General features: G+C 41.6%; 1 protein-coding gene across 1 annotated transcript in view; it reads left to right on the forward strand.

Moving 5' to 3' along the window:
- The window catches only part of NPTN (neuroplastin), a 200,430-nt gene that overhangs the window by 23,460 nt on the left and 150,336 nt on the right, over positions 1–26,634 (forward strand). Inside the window, exon 2 of the mRNA XM_082254942.1 lies at positions 23,848–24,195. Within this exon, the coding sequence (XP_082111068.1) occupies positions 23,848–24,195 (348 nt within the window). The remainder of the gene's footprint in view (positions 1–23,847; positions 24,196–26,634) is intronic.

The following is a 26,634-nucleotide window of genomic DNA, read 5'->3' on the forward strand; positions in this document are numbered from 1 at the left end:
AGTTTAAAAGATCGAATTCCTTTCGCGGCCAGCGGACATGTTCTTTCCCTCAAATCTTCATTTGACCCCAGATCGTTTGCAAGATCTTCATCGGGCGGTTCAGGATCTTCTCGTCCAGGGGGTAATCATCCCGGTGCCACATCGGGACAGTTTTCTTGGGTCTCCTTCTGTTCGCCTCCCTTACTTGGGGATGGTCCTGGATTCCGCCCAAGCAAAAGTCTTTCTGCCGGAGGACAAGCTCCGGATTCTGCAGAACGAGGTCAGGTCCCTCAGGGACAGCGAATCCTCATCACTCAGGACCTACATGCGGTCCCTGGGATTGATGGTGTCAGCCTTCGAGGCGATACTGTTTGCACAGTTCCTCATACTATCTCTCCAAGCGGAGATCCTAGCCAGGTGGGACAGGCTTCCTCAATCCTTGGAAAAGAGGATATCTTTGAGTCGCCAAGCCAGAGAGGATCTTCTGTGGTGGCTCCAGTCTCCGGCTATGACGGAGGGGGAAGTCCTTCCGGCCGTTGTTGTGGACGGTGATGACCACGGACGCCAGTTGTGGACGGTGATGACCACGGACGCCAGTTGTGGACGGTGATGACCACGGACGCCAGTTGTGGACGGTGATGACCACGGACGCCAGTTGTGGACGGTGATGACCACGGACGCCAGCCTATCAGGCTAGGGTGGCGTTCTGGGTACTCTGTCTGCCCAGGGCACTTGGTCGGAGGAGGAATCCTCCATGCCGATAAACATCTTGGAACTGCGAGCGATCAGACTCTGCTCGCTCCGTTGGTCGGATCATCTTCGGGGCCGCTCTGTGCGGGTGCAGACGGACAACGCCACTGCGGTGGCTTACATCAATCACCAAGGGGGCACCAGGAGTGCCCGGGTGGCCCAGGAAGTTACCAAGATTCTGTCTTGGGCCGACACACGTCCCGGCAATTTCGACAGTTCACATTCCGGGTGTGGAGAATTGGCAGGCCGACTTATCTGAGCCGCCAGACCCTGGACCAGGGGGAATGGTCCCTACACCCGGAGGTGTTTCAGATGCTGTGTGCGTGATGGGGATCCCCGGATGTGGATCTGTTCGCATCCCGGCTAAACAACAAGGTAGGAAGGTATGTGGCAAGAACGCGCGATCCTCTGGCAGATGCCTCGGATGCGGCATTGCCCCCCCCCCCCCCCGATTCAGTTGTCCAGGTTCCTTCGCAGGCTGGTCTTGGAACCGAAGTTGGTGAATCTGGTGGCCCCGGACTGGCCGTGCCGGTCTTGGTACGCGGACATCATACAACTGGTCGTCGAACCTCCCTGGCGGCTCCCGTTACGGGACGATCTTCCATCCTGCTTTACGGTTGCTGGCTTTAACGGCGTGGCGGTTGAAAGCCAGGTCCTGAGAGATCGAGGTCTCTCGTCGGTGGTCATTCCTACCCTGCTTAAGGCTAGGAAGGCCTCGTCTGGTAAGATCTATTACCGTACCTGGAAGGCTTATTGTGCCTGGTGGGAATCCAGGGGCATCCATCCTCGCTCCTTTTCGGTGGCAAGGGTGTAGGCCTTCCTGCAATCTGGTGTGGACCAGCGTCTTGCGCTGACCACGATTAAGGGTCAGTTGTCTGCCCTGGCAATCCTTTTCCAGCGCCCCTTGGCGTCAAACTCTTTGGTACGCACCTTTAATCAAGGCGTGCGTCATTTGGCTCCTCCTAGGAGAGTGCCTTTACCTCCTTGGGACTTTAATTTGGTCCTGTCCGTTTTGCAACATCCTCCCTTTGAGATCATCCGGGAGATTCCTCTGCCTGTGCTGTCTCGGAAGGTTGCCTTCCTGGTGGCGATCACATCTGCCTGCAGAGTGTCGGAGTTGGCGGCTCTGTCATGCCGCTCCCCTTACCTGGTTGTTCATAAGGATAAGGTGGTCTTGCGACCTAATCAATCCTTCCTTCCTAAGGTGGTTTCTGATTTTCAACTGAATGAGGATATTGTCTTGCCTTTGCTGTGTGCGAATCCTAAGCATCCTATGGAGTTGGCCTTGCATTCCTTGGGTGTAGTCCAGGCGATCAGGGTGTACCGGTCATCTACTGAATCCTTCAGAAAGTCGGATTCCCTTTTTGTCCTTCCCGAGGGACCTCGGAAGGGTATGGCTGCGTCTGCGGCAACCATTTCAAAATGGATCAGGCAGACGATTGTACAGGCCTATTCTATTAGGGAGCGGGTGCCACCCTTCCCTGTCAAGGCGCACTCTACCAGAGCGGTGAGTGCGTCATGGGCTTTCCGACATCAGGCTTCAGTGCCCAGGTGTGCAAGGCAGCGCCTTGGTCGTCTGTGCACACCTTTTCCAAATTCTACAAACTTGATGTTTTGGCATCAGCAGATGCAAAGTTCTGTGTGTGGCAGTGCCTTGAGGGGGCCATGGCGTTGGCCGGTCCCCGTCTGTTGGGGTGTTTTCCCCCTTGTTTACTTGCTTTCCTGGGTTGTTTGCTCCAGCTGAGCTTTTCTGTTTCCCAGAGTTTTTACCTTTCTGTTCAGAAAAGGTTCCTTTCTCTGACCTGGGTGCTGCGTTGCATTTGTGACGATTGCGCTTCCCACCCCTCATGTCTACACTGCTTTTGGGACATCCCATTGGTGAAGACTGTATGAGTGGGCGGCGACAGTCAGAGGACGTAAGAGAAAATGGAATTTTTGTAAAATCCTACCGTAAAATTCCTTTCTCTGAGTCCTCTGACAGTCGCCGCTCCCGTCCCTCTTTTGGGGTTAATTTGGACTTTAACTGCTTGCTACCAAGCTGAGTTGGGAATGCTGATAGCAGGGGGGTATTGGACCAGTGGGACAGCCCCCTACAGGTGTGTCTATGTAAATTGCTTTGTTTCTAAACAAGTCTTATGCCTAGCTTGCTCCTATGGATAAGAGGTCAATACCCATTGGTGAAGACTGTATGAGTGGGCGGCGACTGTCAGAGGACTCAGGATTCAGTTTTTCCATTTTGACAGTTAAAAAATATCCAATATATTACATTTTTGTCATATATTTAGGCCAAAATGTATTTAGCTACATGTCTTTGACAATGAAATCCTCAATGAGCGTATTTTTAACCGCTTTAAGACCAGAAGATTTTACCCCATTCTTGACCAGGCTATATTTTGCGATTCGGCACTGGGTTACTTTAACGGACAATTGCACGGTCATGCGACACTGTACCCAAATTCAATTTGTCCTTTTTTCCCCACAAATAGAGCTTTCTTTTGGTGGTATTTGATCACCTCTGCGATTTTTTTTTTTTTTTTTATTTATTTATTTATTTATTTTTTTAATTTTTGAAAAAAAGAGCGACAATATTTTTTACATTCTGGTATATAACATTCCCCAAAAAAATTTAAAAATCTAAATTTTTTTAACATTTTAGGCCAATTTGTTTTCTGCTACATATTCTTGGTAAAAAAAATCATAAGCGTATTTTGATTGGTTTGCGCTAAAGTTATCGCGTTTACTAACTTACGGGAAAGATTTGTCATTTTTATTTTTTTTTACTAGTAATGGCGGCGATCTGCGATTTTTTTTTTTTTTTTTTTTTTTTTTTTGCGGGACTGCGACATTGTGGTGGACAGATCGGACCCCTAACTGACATTTTTGACATTACTACAGTAATCAGTGCTATAAATATGCACTGTTACTGTAATGACACTGGCAGGGAAGGGGTTAACTTTATTGGTGATCAAGGGGTTAAATGTATGCTTACTGACGTGTGTGGGGGGAGGGGATTGTGTGACACAGGCACAGATCGCAGGTTCAGCTATGCTGAATCCTGTAATCTGAGAAGGTCTGTCACATAGGAGATCCGTCCGCTTTGACACAAGTGGGCGGATTTCCTCACTCGATCCCCGATGATCGGGGAAGAGTGGTGGTGATCACCGCATCTCCTCCCCTGGCCCGACTCCCGCTGTGTCTGAATACAGCGGGAGCGAGCCTCTGGCGGCGGGCGCACGCTGCTGAGAGGGGGCGTTGGCCAGCGATGTAGGTCTACGTCGCTGGACAATAACGAGCCACTTTGCCACAGTACCAGCTCAGTGAGCGGTTGGCAAGTGGTTAAAGATTTCCAGGCATAGGCATTTTAAACATAATTACATGAGTCCAGCTTGGAGCCATGTCATTTTGTATATGCCATTCCTGTCCGATCCCCCTGGTAGCTGGAAATCACTAAAATAGACACTGTTACTCCAGCGATTTCCACTTACTCCGGGTTTTGTGCCAACTGCCCAGCTTGATGCATTTTAATTACAGGAAGTCAGCTGCTGAGCACAGATGCCATTCAGAGAATGCACTGTATTTTCTGAATGAATGAAAAGACTTTTCTGATTGGATGAAGTGGAGTGTGACATCATTGCTCTACCTCATCCAATCCGAAAATGCTTTGCATTCATTCAGAAAAAGCAAAGTATTCTCTAAATGACGCCAAGCTGAGCGGCTGACCACCTATGTTGCAATCCAGGGGAGCAGCCACTTGATGCTGGACTCGGAAGCAAATGAAGAACACTCAAGTAGCGGTGTCTACTCCGTGATTGCTAATGAACGAGGAGACTGCAGCCCCAGGGACACCTTACACTGATCAGAAGCAATGCCACTTGTGCTTATTTTTATTTTTTTTAACTAAGCATTGATTTTAAATTACCAGCGCACATGTAAGCATTTTCCATATTACAATTATGAAAGTACCTCTTTCTTGCCTTTTTTGAATGAAAAAAAAAAAAAATGGTACTCCCCTTCTAAGTAGCTATGGTTACATTGTTATTATAGAGAGTCTTACACTAAACAGGAAATTCAAGGGATCACAATAGCTGTATCTATATACATAAATCATTTTATACAATGCATAAATAGTGTTTATAATTCATTGCACATATTGATAACTGTCTAATTTTATCTTTCACATAAAGATATAAATGGAAAAAAGTGTAGCTTGTGTCCTTTAACACGGTTTAAAATGAGTGTTTTTGTTCCATTTGTTTTGCAATCTAAACTTTTATAGTATGTGACCTTGTGCAAGCACACACATGTCCTGTTTTACAAGATTTAAGAAGTTTGCATTTCATATGCAATTAGCATCAAGCGTTGAATATTCACTGCACTGTTTATGTAGAGCAGGTAAAAATATAACAAATGTTGCCTTGGATTTTCAGATTAATTTTCATAAGTACATATTAGAAAAGCACTCCAACCCCCATCTCTTATCTCAAGGACAATCAAGGTGCCAGCTTCTGTGTTCACTTGGCAAAGATTCAGAGGTTAGAAAGTGAAACACGGGGTATTATCCATCGTCCAGCTGGCTGCCAGAAATCCATGATCTTTTATTAACTTTTTGAGCGCTTAGAAAGAGCACAGCTTTGTCTCTGAGCCGTGGTAAGAGAATCAAGTCGTTTAAGCCATCTGACCTGGACTTATATTTAGCAGTGCAGTCCTATAGACACACCAAACCTCAGCGTTTCAAATCTTAGATTGTCAAGATTTGGGTTTGAAACAAACATGAATATTGTTTTTCAGTTTATTTTTAAATAAAAACAAAATCTTTCTAATTAATGATTAAGCAACCAGTGCTCAAGCAGAAACCTGAATAGGGAGCAACAACAATGCTCATATAAAACTGTTCATGTTGTTTCCCGATCACTTGGGACTTTTAATGGTGTGGAGTTATCAAATACACGTGAGCACCAATAGATAAAATTGTAGTTTTATTGAAAATGCAAAAGTATTAAAAACATTTACATGCAATAATTGTTAGGGAGAACATATTCATATATACGAACTACATAGACTGTTCAACGCGTTTCGCAAATTGGTAACGACCAACAAATGCTTCGTCAGGAACCATAAATATGGCTATATTGTTTCTACTGACTTTAAAGAGAGAGAAAATGTAATAAGCATTTACAATATGTTACTTATGCATTCAAAAACAGTATATTGTTTGTCATAACCACGTAAAATCCACAGATACATATATGCTCACCATAAGTAGTGTGATATATAGGATCTGTTATCAGGATATGGGTTAACCTATTTCAAATAATATATATATATATATATATATATATATATATATATATATATATATATATTTATAATATAATATATATATATATATATATATATATATATATATATATATATATATATATATATATATATATATATATATATATATAATACAATTGTCCAATCCAAAGCACTCTGCCAGACCATAGGTGGACCACAGTTTCCAGCTTTTCCCACAAAATGGTGTAAGCAACACCAACAGTGGGAGTGTTCTGAAGTGAACTGGACTGTGCTTAAGCAGGGTGGTGAAGTTAAAAAAAAAAACAAAAAAAAAAACGCAGGCACCTAGGGATATTGAATCCCAACAAGAAGAAATGTGACACCTGGACAGAAGAAACAATACATATGTGTATCAATCTAACCTGATGAGAGATATATATATATATATACACACACATACGATTACCAACACCCAAGTAATACGCTATCCCACTAGAATAGGTTGGGGGGTTTAAAAATACAGATACATTTAGAGGGATATGCATGAATGTATATAAACCACTTAATCTGCCCTCTCATTGACTACAAATTGCAGATAACAATGGACATGACAATACCTAGGCAATAAGCCCCCCAGTATATCCTTCCAGAACATGCCCCCCAGGGTACAATTAAATATTCCCTAAGGAGATCTAAAGAGACCAGTATATTGCATGGGAAACCACATGAACAGTTTTATCTGATCATTGTTGTTGCTACCTATTCCTGTTTCTGTGTAAATAATTAATTGGATTTGGTTGTGGAAAGTTGTTTCTAGAATTGACATACCTATATTTGGCTAAGCAACCAGTGTAGTCATTCAGGTGACATCTTTAAAGTGGTAAAGGTAGAATTTTTTTTTTTACCTTTTTTGCATTAGGGTAAAACCTCTTCTGTATGTAGAGCCCCCCAACCCCACCTATTATACCTAACCTGAGCCCAATCACGATCCAGTACTGTGCCCGAGAGCAGCAGGTGTTCCCTCGCTGGACATGGAGGCTGCAGCGGGAGTCATTGGCTCCTGCTGCAGTCAGTCACAGCCATAGAGGAGAGGGAGGGGCTGAGCCACACTCTGTGTGTGTCAATGTAGCAAAGGATTGAGCCCATAATGAGTGCCCCCATAGTAGACAGCTTGTTATGGGGCACTTGGCAGAGGTGAGCGGACCCAAAAAGAGGAGGGTCAGGGCTGCTCTGTGTAAAACCATTGCAGAGATCAGGTAAGTATGACGTATTTGTGGTTTTAAAAAAAAAAAGGTTTACAATCACAAATAAATCTCTTGTGAGAATTATGTAGACTGTGTAGAAATGTAGGTTGTGACTATGTAGAAATACTTATCCAGTGTAACCTTACACTAATAAGATCACCCCTTTTATAACTGTAGAACCAAGATACTCCATTCCTTGCCTCTCACTTCGGTTTTCTTTTCTTCCCACCCCCCTCTACTTTCTTAATCTTTTTTGTTCTTGCTATCGCCAATACTTTCTCTTTTGTCTATGATGGCTCTTAAGCCCTGGTACACACTAGCAGCTCAGGTCGAAGCTGGTGTAATAATTTGATGTTGGTACATCAATCTCGCCTGCTGAGCTATTGTGTTCTGACATGGGGAACAACCCACCCCCCCCCCCCCCGCCAGAACACTCTGCGCTGATCAGGAGACGGTCGGCTGCTGGTTTTCCAGCATGATCTTCCGACTGAAGCTGGTGGAACCAGCTGCCATACATACAGGCCGAATGTGGGCTAGTTTTTATTGAACCTGCCAATGTCGTCTGGCATTTGGCCCATGTATACTAGGCTTTAGAATCAAAATCTGTAACAGAGATCTCCACCATGTGATATACACAGGGATAGGTATTTTGTCCTGTACTGTTGCACGATTTCTTGACTTATGTGTTGTACATTCTTTACGAAATAAAATAAAAAGCATAAAAATTTAAGTGCACCAAAAAAATGCATGTGAGAGCTAGCTGTAGCACATGCTATGATGCATGTTAAATAAAAACGTGAAAGACAAAGGCATAATGAGAACCGCATACTAGCTGATAATGAAATAAATACCTTTGAATAAAGCCCCCCCGCAGCGCTGCCTGCTCATGTTCATCCGTCTTCCTTCGGGTTTGCGTGCTCCGGCCATCTGATTGGCCAGAGCGGCGATGACGTCACTCCACGCATGCGCACTGAAGCTGCAGTTTACGGCACAGGGCTCTGAAGGGCGGTTCTTTCAGAGCGCATGTGCGAGTGATGTTACCGGCTGCATCTGAAGTAAATATCTCCTAAACTGAGATATTTACAGTAGCTATTGGTAAGCCTTATCATAGGCTTACCTATAGGTACAAGTTACAGAGGAAGGTTTACTTCCACTTTAACATGAATTGCAGTGCTTGTTAAAATTCTTGGCAGTGTGCACTGATGTACGTTTTTCAATTGATTTCAATAGAAAAAAACATGCGCTGTGCAGTGTACATTCTTAGAGAAACATTGCATGATCTAGTAAGCCCAACCTAGGACTACCATATATCTGTATGTCTAAAGTCTGGCAATATTAAAAGTTAATATACAACAGTGACCCATCTATACAGGAATCCCATTAGACTGGTTGAGGGCATGTTCAGTTTTCAAATTTTCACTGTCCGACAGCTAGAGTCCTTTAAGTTCCAGTTTGTACTAACTGGTTTTGCCCTCCTCCGTGATGGTTGTGACCTCAGAATGTGGGGATTCTCTCATGAGGCATCCCTCAGTGGTCATACTAAGTCTCAGTTTCATGGTGTGGCTGGAGCAATTGCCTGGAACCTGTGCCTTGCTCAAACAGGGATTAACCAGTGTCGCAGCAGGTCAGGAAATGAATGAAGCAGCTGTCAGGGATGGGAAATTACAACATGTAGAAGTTATGAATTCTCACGAGAGGAAGCTCCAGCACTAAGCAGGAGCACCTTCTAATAAGATTTTGCATCCGCCATTCTCATGATCTTTCCAGAAGGCCAGTGAAGTCAACCTTGCCAAAAAAGTTTTAATTATCCTGTTTGTCTCTTGGGAGACAGTTTCCGAACAGAAAAATTGTAAGCCAACCCCTCAACACAGCATGCCTCCTTTTTTTGTTTGCTAGTGTACTAGGAAGTTGGAAGGATTAAGGCTGACTCAGCACTGATGTGATCTGCTGGGTAGAGTTACACATGCTGCCATTTAATGTGGAGAAAGCACCATCGCCCTGCAGTTCCTGCACGTGAAGCAGCATGTCGACCCCCCCCAATCTCTGGTCTGCCTACAGTGACTTGATCACCTCCAGTCACCTAAAACCTTTATTAATTCTAGCTGCCTTGGTTTTTGAGTACCTGAGGCCTGCTTCATATTGGGTCTAATTGCATTATTGCTGAAAAAAAAACATGTCTTCACTAAGACACAGAGGACAGTCACACTTCCATTGCCGGCCTTAGCCTATACTCCCTTAGTAAATTTAAGTATGAACACCCATGTAAATGGTGAAATATATTTTGAAAAGAACTGTGAAAAATTGCTGTAAATTAAAGCGGAGTTCCACTCGAAATTTATACTTACCTCCATCTTCTCGCTCCCGGTCACCTGAAAAACAAATGGATAATCGCAATTTTTTTTTTTTTCACTTTCCTTTTAGAGAAAATATACTCACCTTACTTCCTTCTTCCTCCCCTCGGCGGCCACGGCGATTCGTCACTTCCTGGCTTTTGCAATGATTCCTGGGAGCTGAACGTCATCGCTCCCAGGAATCATTGCGCCTGCACCGGCCCCGACGTCAGTTCCGGGGCGCGCGCGTCATTCCCTTCTAAACAGCTTCTGGGCATGCCCAGAAGCTGTGGAGGGATGACGCGCGCGACCCGGAAGTGACGTCGGGGCCGGTGCAGTGCATCGTGGGACCGAAGAAGGAGGAAGAGGACCGAAGAGGACGCGGAAGAGGATCGCGCTGGCTTCAAGCTGCCCACACCCGAGATGGCAGCGCTGGAGAAGACAATTTCAAGGTAAGTATTTCTCCTGAAAGGTAAGTGCAACCCGGGACAGATCAGAGGCTAGCCATTGTGGAATGTGCTAGCCCTGACTGTCCCGGGGGTATTTTTATAAAAAAAATGTATAACTAGGGTGGAACTCCGCTTTAAGAATGCTTTCCGAAATAGAAGCGTTAATAGTTTGTTTTTGTCAAATAATAAAAATGTAAAGTAAATGAACAGAAGAGAAATTCAAATTATAACCAATATTTGGTATAACCACCCTTTACCTTCAAAACAGCATCAATTCTTCTAGGCACACTTGCATACAGTTTTTGAAGAAACTCAGCAGGTAGGTTTTTCACAACATCCTGGAGAACTAATCACAACTCTTCGGTGGATGTAGACTGCCTCAAATTCTTCTGTCTCTTCACGTAATCCTAGATAGACTCGATGTTCAAGACCCTGTGGGGGCCAAACTATCACTTCCAGGACTCATTGTTCATCTTTACACTGTAGATAGTTCTTAATGACAATGGCTGTATGTTTGGGGTCGTTCTCCTGCTGCAGAATAAATTTGCGGCCAATCGCACGCCTCTCTGATGGTATGACACGATGGATACGTATCTGTCTGTATTTCTCAGTATTGAGGACACCATTTAATCCTGACCAAATCTGCAAATCCATATGCTGAAATGCAGCCCCAAACCTGCAAGAAACCTCCACCATGCTTCACTGTTGCCTGCAGATACTCATTGTATGGCTTTCCAGCCCTTCGTGAACAAACTGACTTTTGACACAGCCAAATATTTCAAATTTTGACCCATCAGTCCAGAGCACCTTCTGCCATTTTTCTGCACTCCAGTTCCTATGTGTTTTTGTGCATTGGACATGGAAACAATGAAACATGGAAACAAGGAGAATACAGCTGACACAGAAGCTACATTTCTTCTAGCACAGAACCTATAGCCAGAGTCTCGAGCCCATCCTAGATGTATCCATTACTCAAGGACATTTGGTTTGTTGAGGTGCTATACACCCAATTAATCACATCAGTTGGGGGAGAGCTGTGTTCATTAAAGCTGCACCTATATATTGGCTGCTTTAAAACATGAGTGGCTATCATTCACTATATTAGGCCAATGTCCTCATCCGTGTTCATCCAGCGATTTTGTGGTTTGGTACCCCCTCTATTTGGCATGTATATATTTCACTCCTGGGCTTCGAGTAGTCTTGGCAGACCTCTGCTCATTGTTTAGTCCCTGTCACACATTTTGTGGACTGAGGTGATATAACTGTGTGTATGTGTAGATATATAGATGAGATATATATCTATTTTATTTTTGGACTGTCCTTTTTTTATTTCAGGTAATTTTTTTGTAGCGCCATTGCTTTACGTATATATTGTACATTCACATCAGTCCTGGACCTCAAGGAGCTTACAATCTAAGGTCCCTAACTCACATTCATACATACACACTAGGGCCAATTTAGACAGGAGTCAATTACCCACTGGCATGTCTTTGGAGTGTGGGAGAAAACCCACGCATGCGCAGGAAGAACATGCAGACTTTGTTTTGATTTTGATACCCATTTGCGGTGTACGCTGAGCTTTTAGAGGGTTTAGGCTTTTACCCCATGTGATTGGCCTTCCATAATTAGTGTAGCATTACATATAGTTATCATTGTATACTATACATTTATTGTACCGTGATCGGCTCAGTATTTTGTATTATCAATGGGGCATTTTTGATGATATTTTATAGCAGTACTTTTTCTAATAATTTTTTCGTAGCCCAAGTTGGTGTTGTATTCTCTGCTGTTTCTTTTCATTGTGGTGACATTTACTTTGAATTAAGGGTTAGGTCATCTTTGTTTGTGGACTTCCTCAACTGTTTAATATATTTACCTGCATAGTATACATTACGTGCTTCCTTGTCCATATGGGTCTCCTGAAAGTGATCATACAGTGAAACCTTTGGTTAAAATGCTGGGCTGCAGAACAGGAATGCAAAAACGGTTTGCTGTGCATGGTGATCGAGGGACAGCCTGTTTACTAACCCTCTTCAACATGGATTATCTATTGGCCTTTACGAACACCTGATCAGACAGCATCTCACTTACCTAGGTATGAGTCGTAATTGCAAAGGGGCTACAAGCTAGTGTTCTACTCTCTGTCCCTTCCCTTTTTCATATCTTCCAACCAGCCTGTTGATCCTCACTGACTGACAGATCTTCATGCAGCACTTACAGACTTTCTGGATCAAGGGGTTATTAACTAAGTTCTAAGACCAAGGTATCTGGAGTTATACTCCAAAGTTTTTACAGTTCCTATACCAAAAGTGGGCATCTGCGCCTCTGATTCCCAAGATTCTAAGTATCTTGAAGATGGACCCTGCTCAAGGTCAGCTAGCAAATATTCCGCCTCAGTTACACAAACAGATACCAGCTGAGCTCGCAGCTGATGCATAAATGAAAGAAAAGTCCAGATAACTGCATTGACTGAAAAACTACCTTTTTATTTGGAAAAATGTGTATGAAAACCGGTAAAAACATCAAAAGATAAGTGGAGAAGTGAAGTAAATATCTAATGCCTTTTTGTTCTTAAGCCAGCCAAGGAGCGATTTTTCTCTCAATTCCTTGTTCAGCAGTGCCAGTGTTGATGGGGGAATCCGCCCCCCGCCGGGAGAACACTGATGATTAGCGGCTATATCAGCCACTAGCAATTGCATTTAAAATTCGATCGATCAGCTGATCAACTTGGGTATCTTCAGCCTGCCCATACATGGTTTGAATCTCAGCCAGTTCCTGCTGAACAGTCTATGGCCGGCTTTAGTCTTCGGCCCTAGAAGTTTTGAATGGCTTTCCTGAATCGGGGAGACTTTCTGACTTCTGTGGACATTCTACATGCATGTCCCCAATTATCCAGCTCATCAACATTTCTTTTGCTTTGTTGTGGGTCCCAAGCTCTTCCAATTTGTGGCTTGTTTGGCCATATTTTGCTTGGCATGAGGAAATAAGCTTTCATCCCAGGAAGTACTCTGCGAGACCAGTCCTAAACTTTTTAAAATTGGGCTTGGATCAGCATTTAGCCCTGAGCACCATCAAGGTCAAATATTGGGGTTTGTGATCCAAAGGCCAGAGCTTTCCCATTCTTAAAGAGCTTTGTACATAGTGGGGTTGATCTACAAAAATTGGCGAGTGCAAACTCTGGTGCAGCTCTGCATAGAAACTAGTCAGCTTCCAGGGTTTTTTTTCTTAAAGTTTAAATGAAAAATGAAAAAGTTTAAATGAAATTTTGCACTCTCCAGTTTAAGTAAATCAACGGTGCATCTCAAAAAATTTGAATATCTTAAAGTTAATTTATTTCAGTAATTCAATTCAAAAAGTGAAACTCCTGTATTATATAGATTCATTACACATAGAATGATATCTTTCAAGCATTTCTTTCTTTTAATTTTGATGATTATGGCTTACAACTAGTAAATACCCAATATTTAGTGTATTAGAAAATTAGAATATTACATAACACCAATAAAAAAGGATTTTTAATACAGAAATGTTGGCTTACTGAACTGTATGTTCAGTATAGTATGCTCTCAATACTTGGTTGGGGCTACTTTTTGCAGAAATTACTACATCAGTGTGGCATGGCATGGAGGCGATCAGACTGTGGCACTGCTGAGGTGTTATGGAAGCCCAGGTTGCTTTAATAGCGGCCTTCAGCTCGTCTGCATTGTTGGGTCTGATATCTCTCATCTTCCTCTCGACAATACCCCACAGATTCTCTATGGGGTTTAGGTCAGGCGAGTTTGCTGGCCAATCAAGCATAGTGATACCATGATCATTAAACCAGGTATTGGTAATTTTGGCAGTGTGGGTAGGTGCCAAGTCCTGCTGGAAAATGAAATCCGCGTCTCCATATAGCTCTTCAGAGGAAAGCATGAAGTGCTCTAAAATTTCCTGGTAGAGGGCTGCTCTGACTTTGGACTTGATACAACACAGCGGACCAACACCAGTTGATGACATGGCTTCCAAAATCATCACTGACTGTGGAAACTTCACACTGGATCTCATGCAACTTGGATTCTGTGTTTCTCCACTCTTCCTTCAAACTCTGGGTACTTAATTTACAAATTAAATGGAAAATTTTTTTTCATCTGAAAATAGGACTTTGGACCACCGAGCAACAATCCAGTTATTTTTCTTTTTAGCCCAGGCGAGACACTTCTAACATTGTCTGTGGTTTAGGAGTAACTTGACACAAGGAATGCGTGTCCTGGATATGTGTATGTGGTGGCAGGTGTTGAAGCACTGCCACCAGCCATAGTCCACTCCTTGTGAATCTCCCCTATATCTTTGAATGGCCTTTGCTTCACAATCCTCTCAAGGCTGCGGTTATCCATTTGCTTGGGCACTTTTTTCTACAACTTTTTGTCCTTCACTCATCTTTCCATTATATGCTTGGATACAGCACTCTTCTTTAGCAATGACCTTTTTTTGACTTGCCCTCCTTGTGGAGGGTGTCAGTGACTCTCTTCTGCACAATTGACATGTCAGCAGTCCTTCCCCATGATTGTGTAACCTTCTGAACTAGAGACCATTTAGAGCAGGGGTGTCCAAACTTTTTTCAAAGAGGGCCAGATTTGATGAAGTGAACATGCGTGAGGGCCGACCATTTTACCTGACATTCTTTGGACTGTTAAAATTAAATGCAAACTAACTATTTTATGCAAAGTTTATTGCAAAAGGCATACTTTTCATCACATGGATGATAAATCTAAACAGGTGTTAAATCACTCTGCCTTTCATATCTGAAGGCCAGATGAAGAAAAAATCCAGGAAGCTGAAATATATGTGAGGAACATTGTGAAGTATATTACATATTATTGGTAATAAAGGTTGTCTGTCAACTTTTAAGTTAAAAAAAAAAAAAAAATTTGAACAGGAACATAACACCAAGTATACATGTTGTGTTCAAATATATTGATAACTGATTTAGACCAACTGACCTTAACTGAGATTTTACAATGTATTCCTCTCAATTCGGAGCATGCGTTCTCCCTAATCAGTCACACAAGGGTTAACCACATATAAGCGCTATATGAACCCACCGATGATGATTAATGATGGCAGCAAAAAAAGTCATGAATGATGCCAATGTATTTTTCCAAATTATTTGAGGGACCGTATTAAAGCAGCGCGGGGGCCTGGACTTTGTACATTGGAGTTAAAGGCTCAGGAAACCTTTTACAGGTGTTTTGAATTAATTAGCTGATTGAAATGTGACACAATGAGTCTACAATATTGAACTTTTTCACAGTATTTTAGTTTTCTGAGATACTGGACTTTGGGTTTTTACTAACTAGAAGTCATAATCCTCAAAATTAAAAGAGAAAGAAATGCTTGGAATATTTGAACTCAGTGTATAATGAATCTATATCTACGAGTTTCACTTTTTAAATTGAATTACTAAAATAATTTTTTGATATTCTAATTGTTTGGGATGCACCCGTATGTCTTATTCCAGCTCCCATTGTGTGATCACTGGTGTCACCCAGACATCCGTGTTTGGTTGTCTTGGCACTCTAAAAACCACCTTTCAAAGCTATCAGAGATATCCCCCTTTCCACCCTTAAGCCTAGTACACTGCTAAGTTTTTTTTCATTCAACCTTGTCTACGTTATCCCAGAAGGTGACATTCTAGGTGGCTATTACCTCGGCCCGCATGGTAATGGAATTGATGGCATTATCCTGTCGCAGTCCCTATTTGGTGGTCCATAGGGATAAAATAGTTCTTCGCCCCTGTCCATCATTCCTACCCAAAGTTGTCTCGGACTTCCATTTGAATGAGGACATTGTGTTGCCTTCCTTGTGTCTCAAGCCGGCTCATCCCAAGGAATTTGCTTTGCAAAACTTGGATGTGGTTTGTGCGATTTGGGTGCATCTGGCAGCTACTGAGTCCTTTCGAAGGTCAGACTCGATTTTTGTGGTTACGGATGGACCAAGAAATGGGCTGGCCGCTTTTTCAGCTACCATCTACAGATGGATCAGACAGACGGTGTCTCAGGCCTATTCCATTAAAGGTCAGGTTCCACCTTTCCCTGTCATGGCGCATTCTACTCGGGCGAGTGCTTCTTGGGCCTTCCGTCAGGCATCAGTATCGTAAGTTTGCAAGGTGGTCACTTGGTCATCTGTGCATACCTTCACAAAATTCTAGAAGGTAGATACTTTGGCAACTGCGGATGTTTCTTTTGGCCGCAAAGTTTTGCAGGCTGCTGTTTAAGAGGGTCTTTTCTCTCTCGAGGAGTGTTTCTTTAAGCTTTTATTTTTTCAGATGGGGCTCTTGTGTCCTGGTTAATGGTATTTATGTTTAGCCTTGGGTTATTTTCCTCACCCCACCAAACATAGTGTGAACATGCCCTCAAATGGATTTTAACAAGTTAGGCTACATTCACACCTGAGCGTAGCGTTTTCGCGCGATTTTTACCGCAATTTTACCGCGATTTACAGGCGTTTTTACAGGCGTTTTTTGTGCAGGCGTTTTTAGATTGAATAGAAACCAATGGAAAACGCCTGTAATCTGCCCAAAAAGAAGCTCATGTACTTTTTTGAGCGTTGGGCGTTTTGCTTACAGCGTCAAAACGCTCAGATGTGAACAGGGGCCATTGAAATGAATAGGATTTGTCTTGTTGGGCATTTTGAGAGCTGATCCTAGAGCAGAAAAACTCCCCAAAAACGCCCCAAAACGCCTACATGTGAACGGAGCCTAAATTTAAAAGGACCGCTAACTGAGGTGGCAGTAAATATTTATTTATGATTAAAAAAATAATTTACATTGGATAATTACAATATATTGGGAAGTGGGTGTTAACATTTCCAAATGGATCTATTGGAGATGTCATTGAAAGCAAACATTTTATTATATTGCGGTGTACCAGTTAGATGTGGTTGCTGCATTTGTTTTCTTTAGACTTTTTTACCTAGTTATCTAACCAGAAAGTGTTGTTTTTCAACAGAACAATCTGTCCAGCAGATGTAGCTGTTGGAGGGATGTGCCATTTACCACTGACAGTGGTGCTTACAATCGGGGCTTAAAATTTCAGGTTCTGAGCTCCTAGCCAGGCCTTAAGGTCTCCTTGCCACCAGTTGCCCTGCCCCTAAGTCTGCCCTTAACCACTTGCCTACCGGGCACTTTCACCCCCTTCCTGCCCAGGCCAATTTTCAGCTTTCAGCGCTCTCACGCTTTGAATGACAATTGCGCGGTCATGCTACACTGTACCCATATGAAATTTTTATCATTTTTTTTCACACAAATAGAGCTTTCTTTTGGTGGTATTTAATCACCTCTGGGGTTTTTTTCTTACAAAACAAAAAGAAAAAAGACAGTAAATTTTGAAGAAAATTTCTGCGAGTAAATTTTGAAAATAAATACATTTTTCTCCACTGATGTGCGCTGATGAGGCTGCACTGATAGGCTGCACTGATAGGCTGCACTTATGGGCACTGATGAGGTGGCACTGATGAGGAGGTACTAATATGCCGCACTGAGAGGTGGCACTGCTGGGCACTGAGGTGGCACTGCTGGGCGGCACTGATGGGCAGCACCATCAGTGCCCATAGTGCTGCTAGTCAGCGCCCAGATGAGCAGGCATTGTGGGCACTGATGGTGGGCACTTATTGTATTTTTTACCTTTTTTGTAATCAGGGCACTGGTGATCAGTGCCCTGATTACATGTCTCTGTGTCCCCTAATCGCTGTTCTGCTCTTCCTCACACTGCAGTCTCTGTGTGAGGAAAGAGAGCTGGCGATGAGAGATGATCTCATATGTTTACATATGAGATCATCTCTCATTGCATGGTCCGATCACGTGGTAAATGGCCGCTGTGATTGGCCATTTACCACGATCTGTGATTGGCTGTGTCCAAGGGACACGGCCGACACCGATTTTTTCCCGATGCGCGCTCGCGGGAGCGTGCGGGGAGCCTGTCACTATAAAGACGGCCTCCCGAAAATTAGAGCCCGCGCTGTAGCTGTACTTCGGCTATAGCGCGGGCGGCAACAAGTTAACATGGCCTCATTAGTGCAGCCTCAGTGCCCATCAGTTCAGTTTATCAGTACCCATCATTGCCGCCTCGGTGGCCATTGGTGCAGCCTATCGAATGCGAACAGGCGAATGGAAATTTTGAGGGCTGCTTACAATGATCAGCTTTGATTTATGTAAAACCTTTATCCCAAAATAAACAAAACTGTTGCTTTAATGGCTGTATCTTAATCTTCTAGTAAATGTAACTCTCCCCTTTCCCCAGACTGACAATGCTGCTGTCCAAAGGTTTCTCTTGTTGCTCTTTCATCCAGAGTATATGCACACAGGAGGTGTGTTAGTGGCCTGATGACCTGGTAAAAACAGAGAAAAAGGTCTAAACAAAAAAAAAAAAACGAATGCAGCCATTACATCCAAGGATTAGTAAGCTGCAATGTTTTTTTACATTTTTGGTTTTGTGTTAAATAAGGCTTTAAGTTGCAAAATGTCTGACTGAACATGATGTATTCTTTCCTGCACATTTGTGAGAGATGTCTGCTGTCCACCCTCTGTGAACAATCACTGAATTTCTTTTCAGCAGGCCCCCAAATAGCATTCATAACAATGCTTTAGGGAAATGGTTGGCCTGAATATATGCACTGCACTGCAGTACGGCGTCACTAGAGAAACACTGCATCTTCCCCTCGATTAGGCAGAATGTGGGAAGGTAGCGTCTTTCTCTGTGTACAAACTGTGTAAATACTGTCAGAAAAGGCCATAGTCATAAGCATTATATTTCTTTAAGGAAAAAAAATATATTCTTTGGTTTGCTGTAATAAATAAAAAAAAAAAAAAATTGAAAAATAGGACACCTTGAGCAATACTTAAGATAGTTGCTATGGAAACATTGGGTTTTGACAAGCTAATAATCTTTTAGGCAGCCCACAGATACATTCTAAAAATATCATAGCAACATGAAGTAAACAGGTAGTGTGTATTGGAATGTTGGCTATTACTATGTTTGTTTTTTGCAGGTTTTCTTTACATGCTTCAGCCTGGGAACAAGGTTACTAAGCCAGTGGAGGGCTAAGCTGGCATTTCTATAGTTAAACATATCTGGTTGCTATTGGCAGCATAAGAGGTGGCACACCCAATTTGCAGCTTATATTTTCAAAATTGCACTTGGCACTTTACTCTTTTTGCAAAATGTTTGCTTATGTGTCTCAGTGTTGTGTAGTTTCAACATAATTGTTGTTTGTGTGTGTGTGTCGGGGCTGTTCTTTGCTAAATAAGTGTTGTGCACGATCACTCTTTCTATGCCAGCCCTTCATTAGCAGATTACAGCTCAGCAATCAAGGCATCAGTGGGGTTGTGCCTGCATGCGCATCTAATCTACAGAAGGTGGTAGAAGGCAGCTGCAGAGGATGCTGCAATGCAGGATGGAGGATCCAGGAATGGGAAGTCCTGTGGGGGAAGGGCTTTAGTATAGGTATTGGAGCTAGAGAGCGAAAACGCACAGGCTGCTGTAGATGTGTTACTATTCAGTACTGTAAAAGCAGCAAAGGAAAAGAATGCATAACTGTACCTTTAGAATTTTGCTACATGTCCTAATTTTATTATGGTGTTTATATTAGATGCTTCCCATGTTATGTTACAATCATTTTAGGACAATCCTCTGACATTGTACATTTTTAGTTACTTATTTGACTATCCATGCTTATGGCAAATACACTTATATTTCTAATAGTCTGCATTTGTTCATGGTCAATAGGCTTTTTGGGTTTCCAAAGGGGCATTAATCCGAGGATGCAGAGAAGTATTCTCAGCTTGTTAAATTCTGTTGTGTGTGTATGTGTATATATATATATATATTACATTTTGAGAGAACCAATAACAATATGAATTTTGCTTTCACAACCATTTGTTCAAATTAAGTTGCTATATTTAATTAAACATTCTCTTTTTTTCATTGCAATTACCTTTTAAAGGATATCTGAAATGGTTTTTATGGTCACTTTTGACAGACACCAAACATCCCACTTATTGCATTCTTTGCTATTACATTGGCTGTATAATAAGAGGGGATTTGGGGAAAAATGGACACTATTAATCAGCATTGCATCGGCACCTTCCAGGTGGTAGTAAGAGGGACCTCCAAAGACACACCATCTTATTACTTAATACAGTTATCCTTAAAGGGTAACTCCACGTTTGTGGGAAAAAATATAGCATATACTATATACTCGTGACAAAAGTCATATTGTAATTGAATGTTAATAAAAATGAATTTTCCTTTTCAATCTGCAGCGCTGTCATTTTCTGTAAAGTGCAATGCAATATGGCAACCTGGAGGTGTTCTGTACACAGATGGTATACAGAACACCCCCCAGAAATGTCCTTTCCTGCTTGTGTGATTGGCTTACTGATTTTTCCAGAATTCTGCACTAAGATATAAGTAAGATTTTGGACAACCCCTGCAACAAAAATATCATTTTTGGGGAAATACTCCCAAAGGGAAATCACATCTAAGTGGGGTGCAGACCCTGCCACTTTCATCATTAGAACCCTCATTAGATTAATTTTGCACATGGACACATACAAACCGCTTTTTCCTCAGAACAACAAAAGGTAGGAATCTGCAACAAAGTTTACGAATCCCTGCAATGTACATTGATCCCCCCCAGAGGGGATTGTTGTTGAAAAAAAAAAAAAAAAGTGGAGTTAAGTTTTATTGTATAATGAGTGCAACCTTTGAGGGAATAAATGTGGAAAAATATGTGCAAGGTCCATGGAATGTGTCATCCTGATTCTGGCTTTATTACCTGATTAACTGAAACTAGTGTAGAGCCAGAGTAGTCTGAAATGTTTGAGATCCCATCCTACAGACTTAGTCCAGGTCAGGGTACCACTAGATTGTGAGCTGTGATCTGGTTTATAGCCCCAGAGCCTGTATCTTTTATAAACGCATTGCTGCCCTTGGAGTTTCCATTTTAAGATTATAATGTAATAGCAGGATTTTGCTAGCAACAGCAGTGCTATCCATCATTGGAGAATTTTAATGGAAGAAATAGTAATCCCTTCATGTTACTGCACAAGTGAGTCCTGAATCAGTGGATGAGGGACATTTTTTTTTTTTCTCGGGTTCTTTGATGGCCAAATACTGTGAGAATTTCTGAAGTGATTCAAGTGTCATGCCCAACAGTTGGGTAATACATGCTTTCATAGTGTGCTATCACAGTAAATTTTCTTTACATTATAATTTTCCAGCATGCAGGACCTAATCATTTATTCAATCTGTTGAGAAAAACAGCACTTGGAAATAGCATTCCCTGACTGTAGTAGAGTAGATAGTTGCCGTAGAAACTTGAGTTGTAGTTGACGTGCCACAATATCTGTGGAAGGTTTACTGCCTATGCAAGTGACATGCTGCTTTTAATGTGACTGTAGGACACAACACGTGCGATACAAGTCTGATTTTTCTGGTCCTTCTATTTTTCTCAGAGAGCACTATTACCTATTAACATTAGAGAAATAGGCAAGGTCTTACACTGGTTGTCTATTAAATCAACACTTACATCTATGAGCTGTAAAACTACAGAACAAACGCACACTCCACCTGTTTCATCAGTGAGTGGTCTTTTCACACACTACTCAAACACGATCAAGAAAGTGACTTCATTATGTGCGAAAAATTCACTGAATTGAGTGATCTGTCTCTGGATTTTATTGGCCATGAATTTATGGTTAAAGTAAATGGAAAGTCAATCTATATACAGTGCATATAAAAAGTCTACACAACCCTGTTAAAATGCCAGGTTTCTGTGATGTAAAAAAATTGGATGAAGATAGATAATTTCAGAACGTTTTCCACCTTTTTAATCTGACTTAAAAACTGTAAAACTCAGTTGAAAACAAACTGAAATATTTTAGGTGTAGGGAAGTAAAAATAAAAAATTAAAATATGGTTGCATTTGGCTGTATGCTTTGGGTTGTTGTCATGCTAAAAGATGAAGTTCCTTCTTATGTTCAGCTTTATAGCAGAAACCTAAAGGTTTTGTGCCAATATTGACTAGTATTTGGAGCTCTTCATAATTCCCTCTAACTCGACTAAGGCCCCCGTTCCAGCTTAAGAAAAATCTCCTCAAAGCGTGATGCTGCCTCCACCATGCTTTACTGTGGGTATGGTGTTTTTTTGGTGATGTGCAGTTTTGTTTTTGTGTCAAACACATCTTTTGGAATTCTGGCCCAAAAGTTCAACCTTGGTTTCATCAGACCATAACACATTTTCCCCACATGCTTTTGGGAGACTTTAGACATGTTTTTTTGTAAAATTTAGCAAGACTTGGATGTTTTCTTCGTAAGAAAAGGCTTCTGTCTTGCTACTCTACCCCATAACCCAGACATATGAAGAAATTGGGAGCTTGTGGTCACATGTACAACACAGCCTGTACTTGCCAGATATTCCTGCAGCTCCTTTTAATGTTGCCATAGGCCTCTTGGCAGCCTCCCTGACCAGTTTTAATTTAGTCTTTTCATCAATTTTGTAGGGATGTCCAGTTTATGGTAATGTCACTGTTGTGCCATATTTTCTCCACTTGATAACTGTCTTCACTGTGTTCCATGGTATATCTAATGCTTTGGAAATTATTTTGTACCCTTCTCCTGACTGATACATTTTGAGATCCCTCTGATGCTTTGGACGCTCTCTGTGGACCATGGCTTTTGCTGTAGGATGGGACTAGGAAAATGTCGGGAAAGACCTACTAGAACAGCTTAACTTTATTTGGGGTTAATCAGAGGCACTTTAAATTATGGCAGGTGTGTACTGACTCCTATTTAATATGAGTAAATGTAATTTCTTAATTCTGAACACCGCTACATCCCCAGTTATAAGAGTGTGCTAACTTATGCAACCACATTATTTTTAGTTTTTCTTTTTTACTCCCCCCCTCCTAAAAGATTTCAGTTTATTTAACTTGAGTTGTACAGTCTATAGGTCACATTAAAGGTGGACAAAAGTACTGAAATTATTTATCTTGGTCTCATTTTTTTACATCACAGAAACCCAACATTTTAACAGGGGTGTGTGTGTGTAGACTTTTTATAGCCACTGTAGCATGTCTCAAAGGATATCTTTTTTTTTTTATTGCTTTGTAACACTATGATGGCTATTTTTAATGAACAGCTATTAAAATACTTGCTGGAGCTCCCTCTGAGAATTCTAGTGCATGTGCAGTAAAGGAATTACCTGAGGAAATCAGCACTTTTGGATAGACAATTACACAACGTGGCTTCCTAGTCCGGGAGACATTTTAAAGGGGGGGGGGGGGGAATCATGTAAATGGTAGTAGCACAAGGTAATTGATTTTATTTTACATAAGGCCAATTTGAAAGCCTTACATAAAAGAAAACATTTGTGTACACTATATATGGTAACCTTACAAAAGTTTTTATTTTTGCCTGTTTACACTTACAATAAAAATAAAAAAACAGTCCAATGGTTTGACTATTGCTTTAATGGTAAGAAAATGTACAGATATACATATAATCGTCTTTATAGATTATGATTTTGGTTAAGAGTGTAAATATAAGTTTACAGATGGGTGTGAAGGATAATTTGATGCAATGGAAGTGTTTAATTTTTTTTTTTTTTTTCTGAAGACCATCCGTGCTAAAAAAAAAAAATGTAAATTAGACAAAATTGTCTTTCTTTTTAATCTTTTCTGTTATCTGCATTCTTATTTGCTTTTCTTTTTCTTTCTGCACCTTGTCCTTTTCTTCCCACTGGTCTATCACTGCCTCTCCGCTAACCCCTCTAACCATAGCTGGGTTTGTCAAGTCGCCTATGTCAGAAACTAAACTAACAGGGGATGCCTTTGAACTTTACTGTGATGTGGCGGGGATCCCCACACCGGAGATCCAGTGGTGGTATGCTGAAGTCAACCGGGTTGAGTCTTTCAAACAGCTATGGGATGGTGCACGGAAGCGCCGGGTCTTTATAAATACAGCCTATGGCACAAATGGGGTGAGTGTGCTGAGAATAACACGTCTGACACTGGAAGATTCTGGCACATATGAGTGCCGGGCAAGCAACGACGCCCGACGGAATGACTTGAGACAAAACCCATCCATAACTTGGATCCGAGCCCAGGCCACCGTAAGCGTCTTGCAGAGTGAGTCCACCCTTCTCCCGTATCGTAGTGGATTTTTAGTAGCTAGATGAGATCTAGTAAATCTGTGTGCCCCGTTTTCCTCACCAACCCACCACCTGAGATCCTTGATAAACCATCTTGTTGTCTCGTCTTTTTTTTGATCCTTCGGTTCTTCCACCATACGTAGCCCTAGAAGCTTCCTTCAACCACCTACTTTCTTGTTTTAGGAATCGGAGAAGTCAAACCTCGATGCCATGGCAAACATGCTCCAATTTTTGTGTATCTGTCTTTTGTAGGTTCCATTCTTTTAGTATGCTTTTTGTAGATTGATTTTTTTTTTTTGTGCATTGTCTTTACATCCTAGATATAACTCTTCTTTCTTTTAGCCTGAAGGTACAGCTCTTCAAATTTTCCACGTTCTAGTAGCAGTACATCTGTTTTCTGTGTCTTGTGTTTTTGTGAATCAGGAGTATTTACAGCTTTTAACTTGCCTTGTTCTGTTGCGTAATTATAGTTTTCTTGGCTATTATAATTTCAAATCTTGTCGGCTTTGGTTCTCTTTATCTGCAGTCTAGAGGTCAATGAGTTCTGTAAGTGATAACAGTACTTGGGGGACTGTCTTATCTTTCTTTTCTTTGGCAATTGTCCATATCTGTTGGTTTATTATTGGTCTGCATTTTGGAACCATACCAGTTTATCACCATTTCATTTAAAACATATTCTTGGGAGGTATGCTTTATTGTTGCTTTCAGTGTCTGAGTGGTTGGATTCTAAGCTTTTTGTCCTTTCTGTGTGAAATCTGTAGTGGCTGAAATAGTTGTAAAAGGCAATTTAAGAAATACAATTGGCTTTGCCTCCATGCATTCTACAGGGTAAATCTTCCTGTGTGTGTAAATTGTTTAAAGGGCCTGCCCCCCCCTTTCACTACAATGTAACAGACTGTATTGCCTTCTCATCTTGCGCTCTGCTGAAAGGCGAATGCTGAACTCTGGAGTACGCTGCAGGAACAAGTGGCCAGAATATTAAGCAGCTTGTTCTGTGATTTGGCAGCTTGTTATGTGTTTATATCCTGCAGCAAAGTATGCCAGACAACCACCAGCACTTCTTGCGTGGTTAGAGCTGAGGCTCAGGCTTGTGCCCAAAGCTGATCGGCTAAGCACAGCCTCCTGGCTACAAGCCTTGTGTACACATACCAGGATCTTTAAGTATTCCCTTGTAAGGTTGATTTATTCTGTATGCTGTCATCTCTCTACATTCTGGAGCACTACCAATTTACACATAGTAAAGCAATGCAATGATTATTTTGGATATGCGGTTTTCCATTACATTTCTTAATATGAACAAATAATTTAGTTGGTTTACTTTTTCATGAATATGCACAGCTATATAAACTCTTATTTAAAAAGAAAATAAATGGCAGGTAAAATTTTCAATAGCTTAAAGTAACAGTATGGCCACAAATGATAGTCTGCCCCTAATATATCCTCATATCGTTAACAGCCAAGGAGGCTGCCATCTTGGCCTCCGTTTGATCCGAAGTTGCCATGGTGTTGCACGTGATAAGTTATAACATGAAATAAACCATTTAACACTGACATTGGTGCTGACAATGGCCAGCTTTTATATATTTATGTAAAACCTTTGTTTCAAACGGGGAAAAAAAATGTTTGCTTCAACTGCCTATAAAGTGTTAACTGAATTTAGGCTTTTAAATCTACTGGATTATTCAACACTAGCCTCTCCAATGATTGACAATGCTGATGTGCAAGGGTAGCTACATTGCTCCTCCAGAGATACAGTGGAGGGGTGAATGCAACTGCCCTTAGACTAACAGTGTGTTACTGGCCAACAGTGTGTTACTGGCTGATCGATCACCACATGAAAGTAAAGGGTAAAAAAAACAAGAATGCTGCCACAACATCCAGTGATTCGTAAGCTACATAATCATTTTTTTTGGGTTTAGTTACACTTTAAGAGCAGTAATTAAAAGTATCAATGCTTGGCCCACCTGTTCAGAGGATTGTACTATAATGCACATATGCCATAGTAATTAACACTCAACACAGGCTGCTGTATATCAGCTGCATAAAGTTAAAGCCAACCTTCTGCACTGAAAAGTGCACAATATGATACATTTTTTTTTTTCTTTATGATGCAGTAGAATTATACATGTCTGCATCAGTGTGTTTAAAGGGTATGTCCAATTTTCATGAAAAATATAGCAAACAAAGAAAAATATAGTATATACAATTGCTACACAAGCCGTGTTTTAATGTTACTAAAAATGACCTTTCCTTTTCAGTCTGCAACACTGCAGTTTTCTGCAAATTCTCTAAAACATGGCCACCTGGAGTTGATGATCAGAATGCATCCACAGATGTCATTGCCTGCTTCTATGTCTGGCTCACTGATTTTCTCAGAAGTCTACACAAAGAAAAATGTTAGATTTTAAGCACCCCC

The sequence above is a fragment of the Pelophylax lessonae genome, assembly GCF_965119305.1.
Source record: "Pelophylax lessonae genome assembly, chromosome: 4".
NCBI lineage: Eukaryota > Metazoa > Chordata > Amphibia > Anura > Ranidae > Pelophylax > Pelophylax lessonae.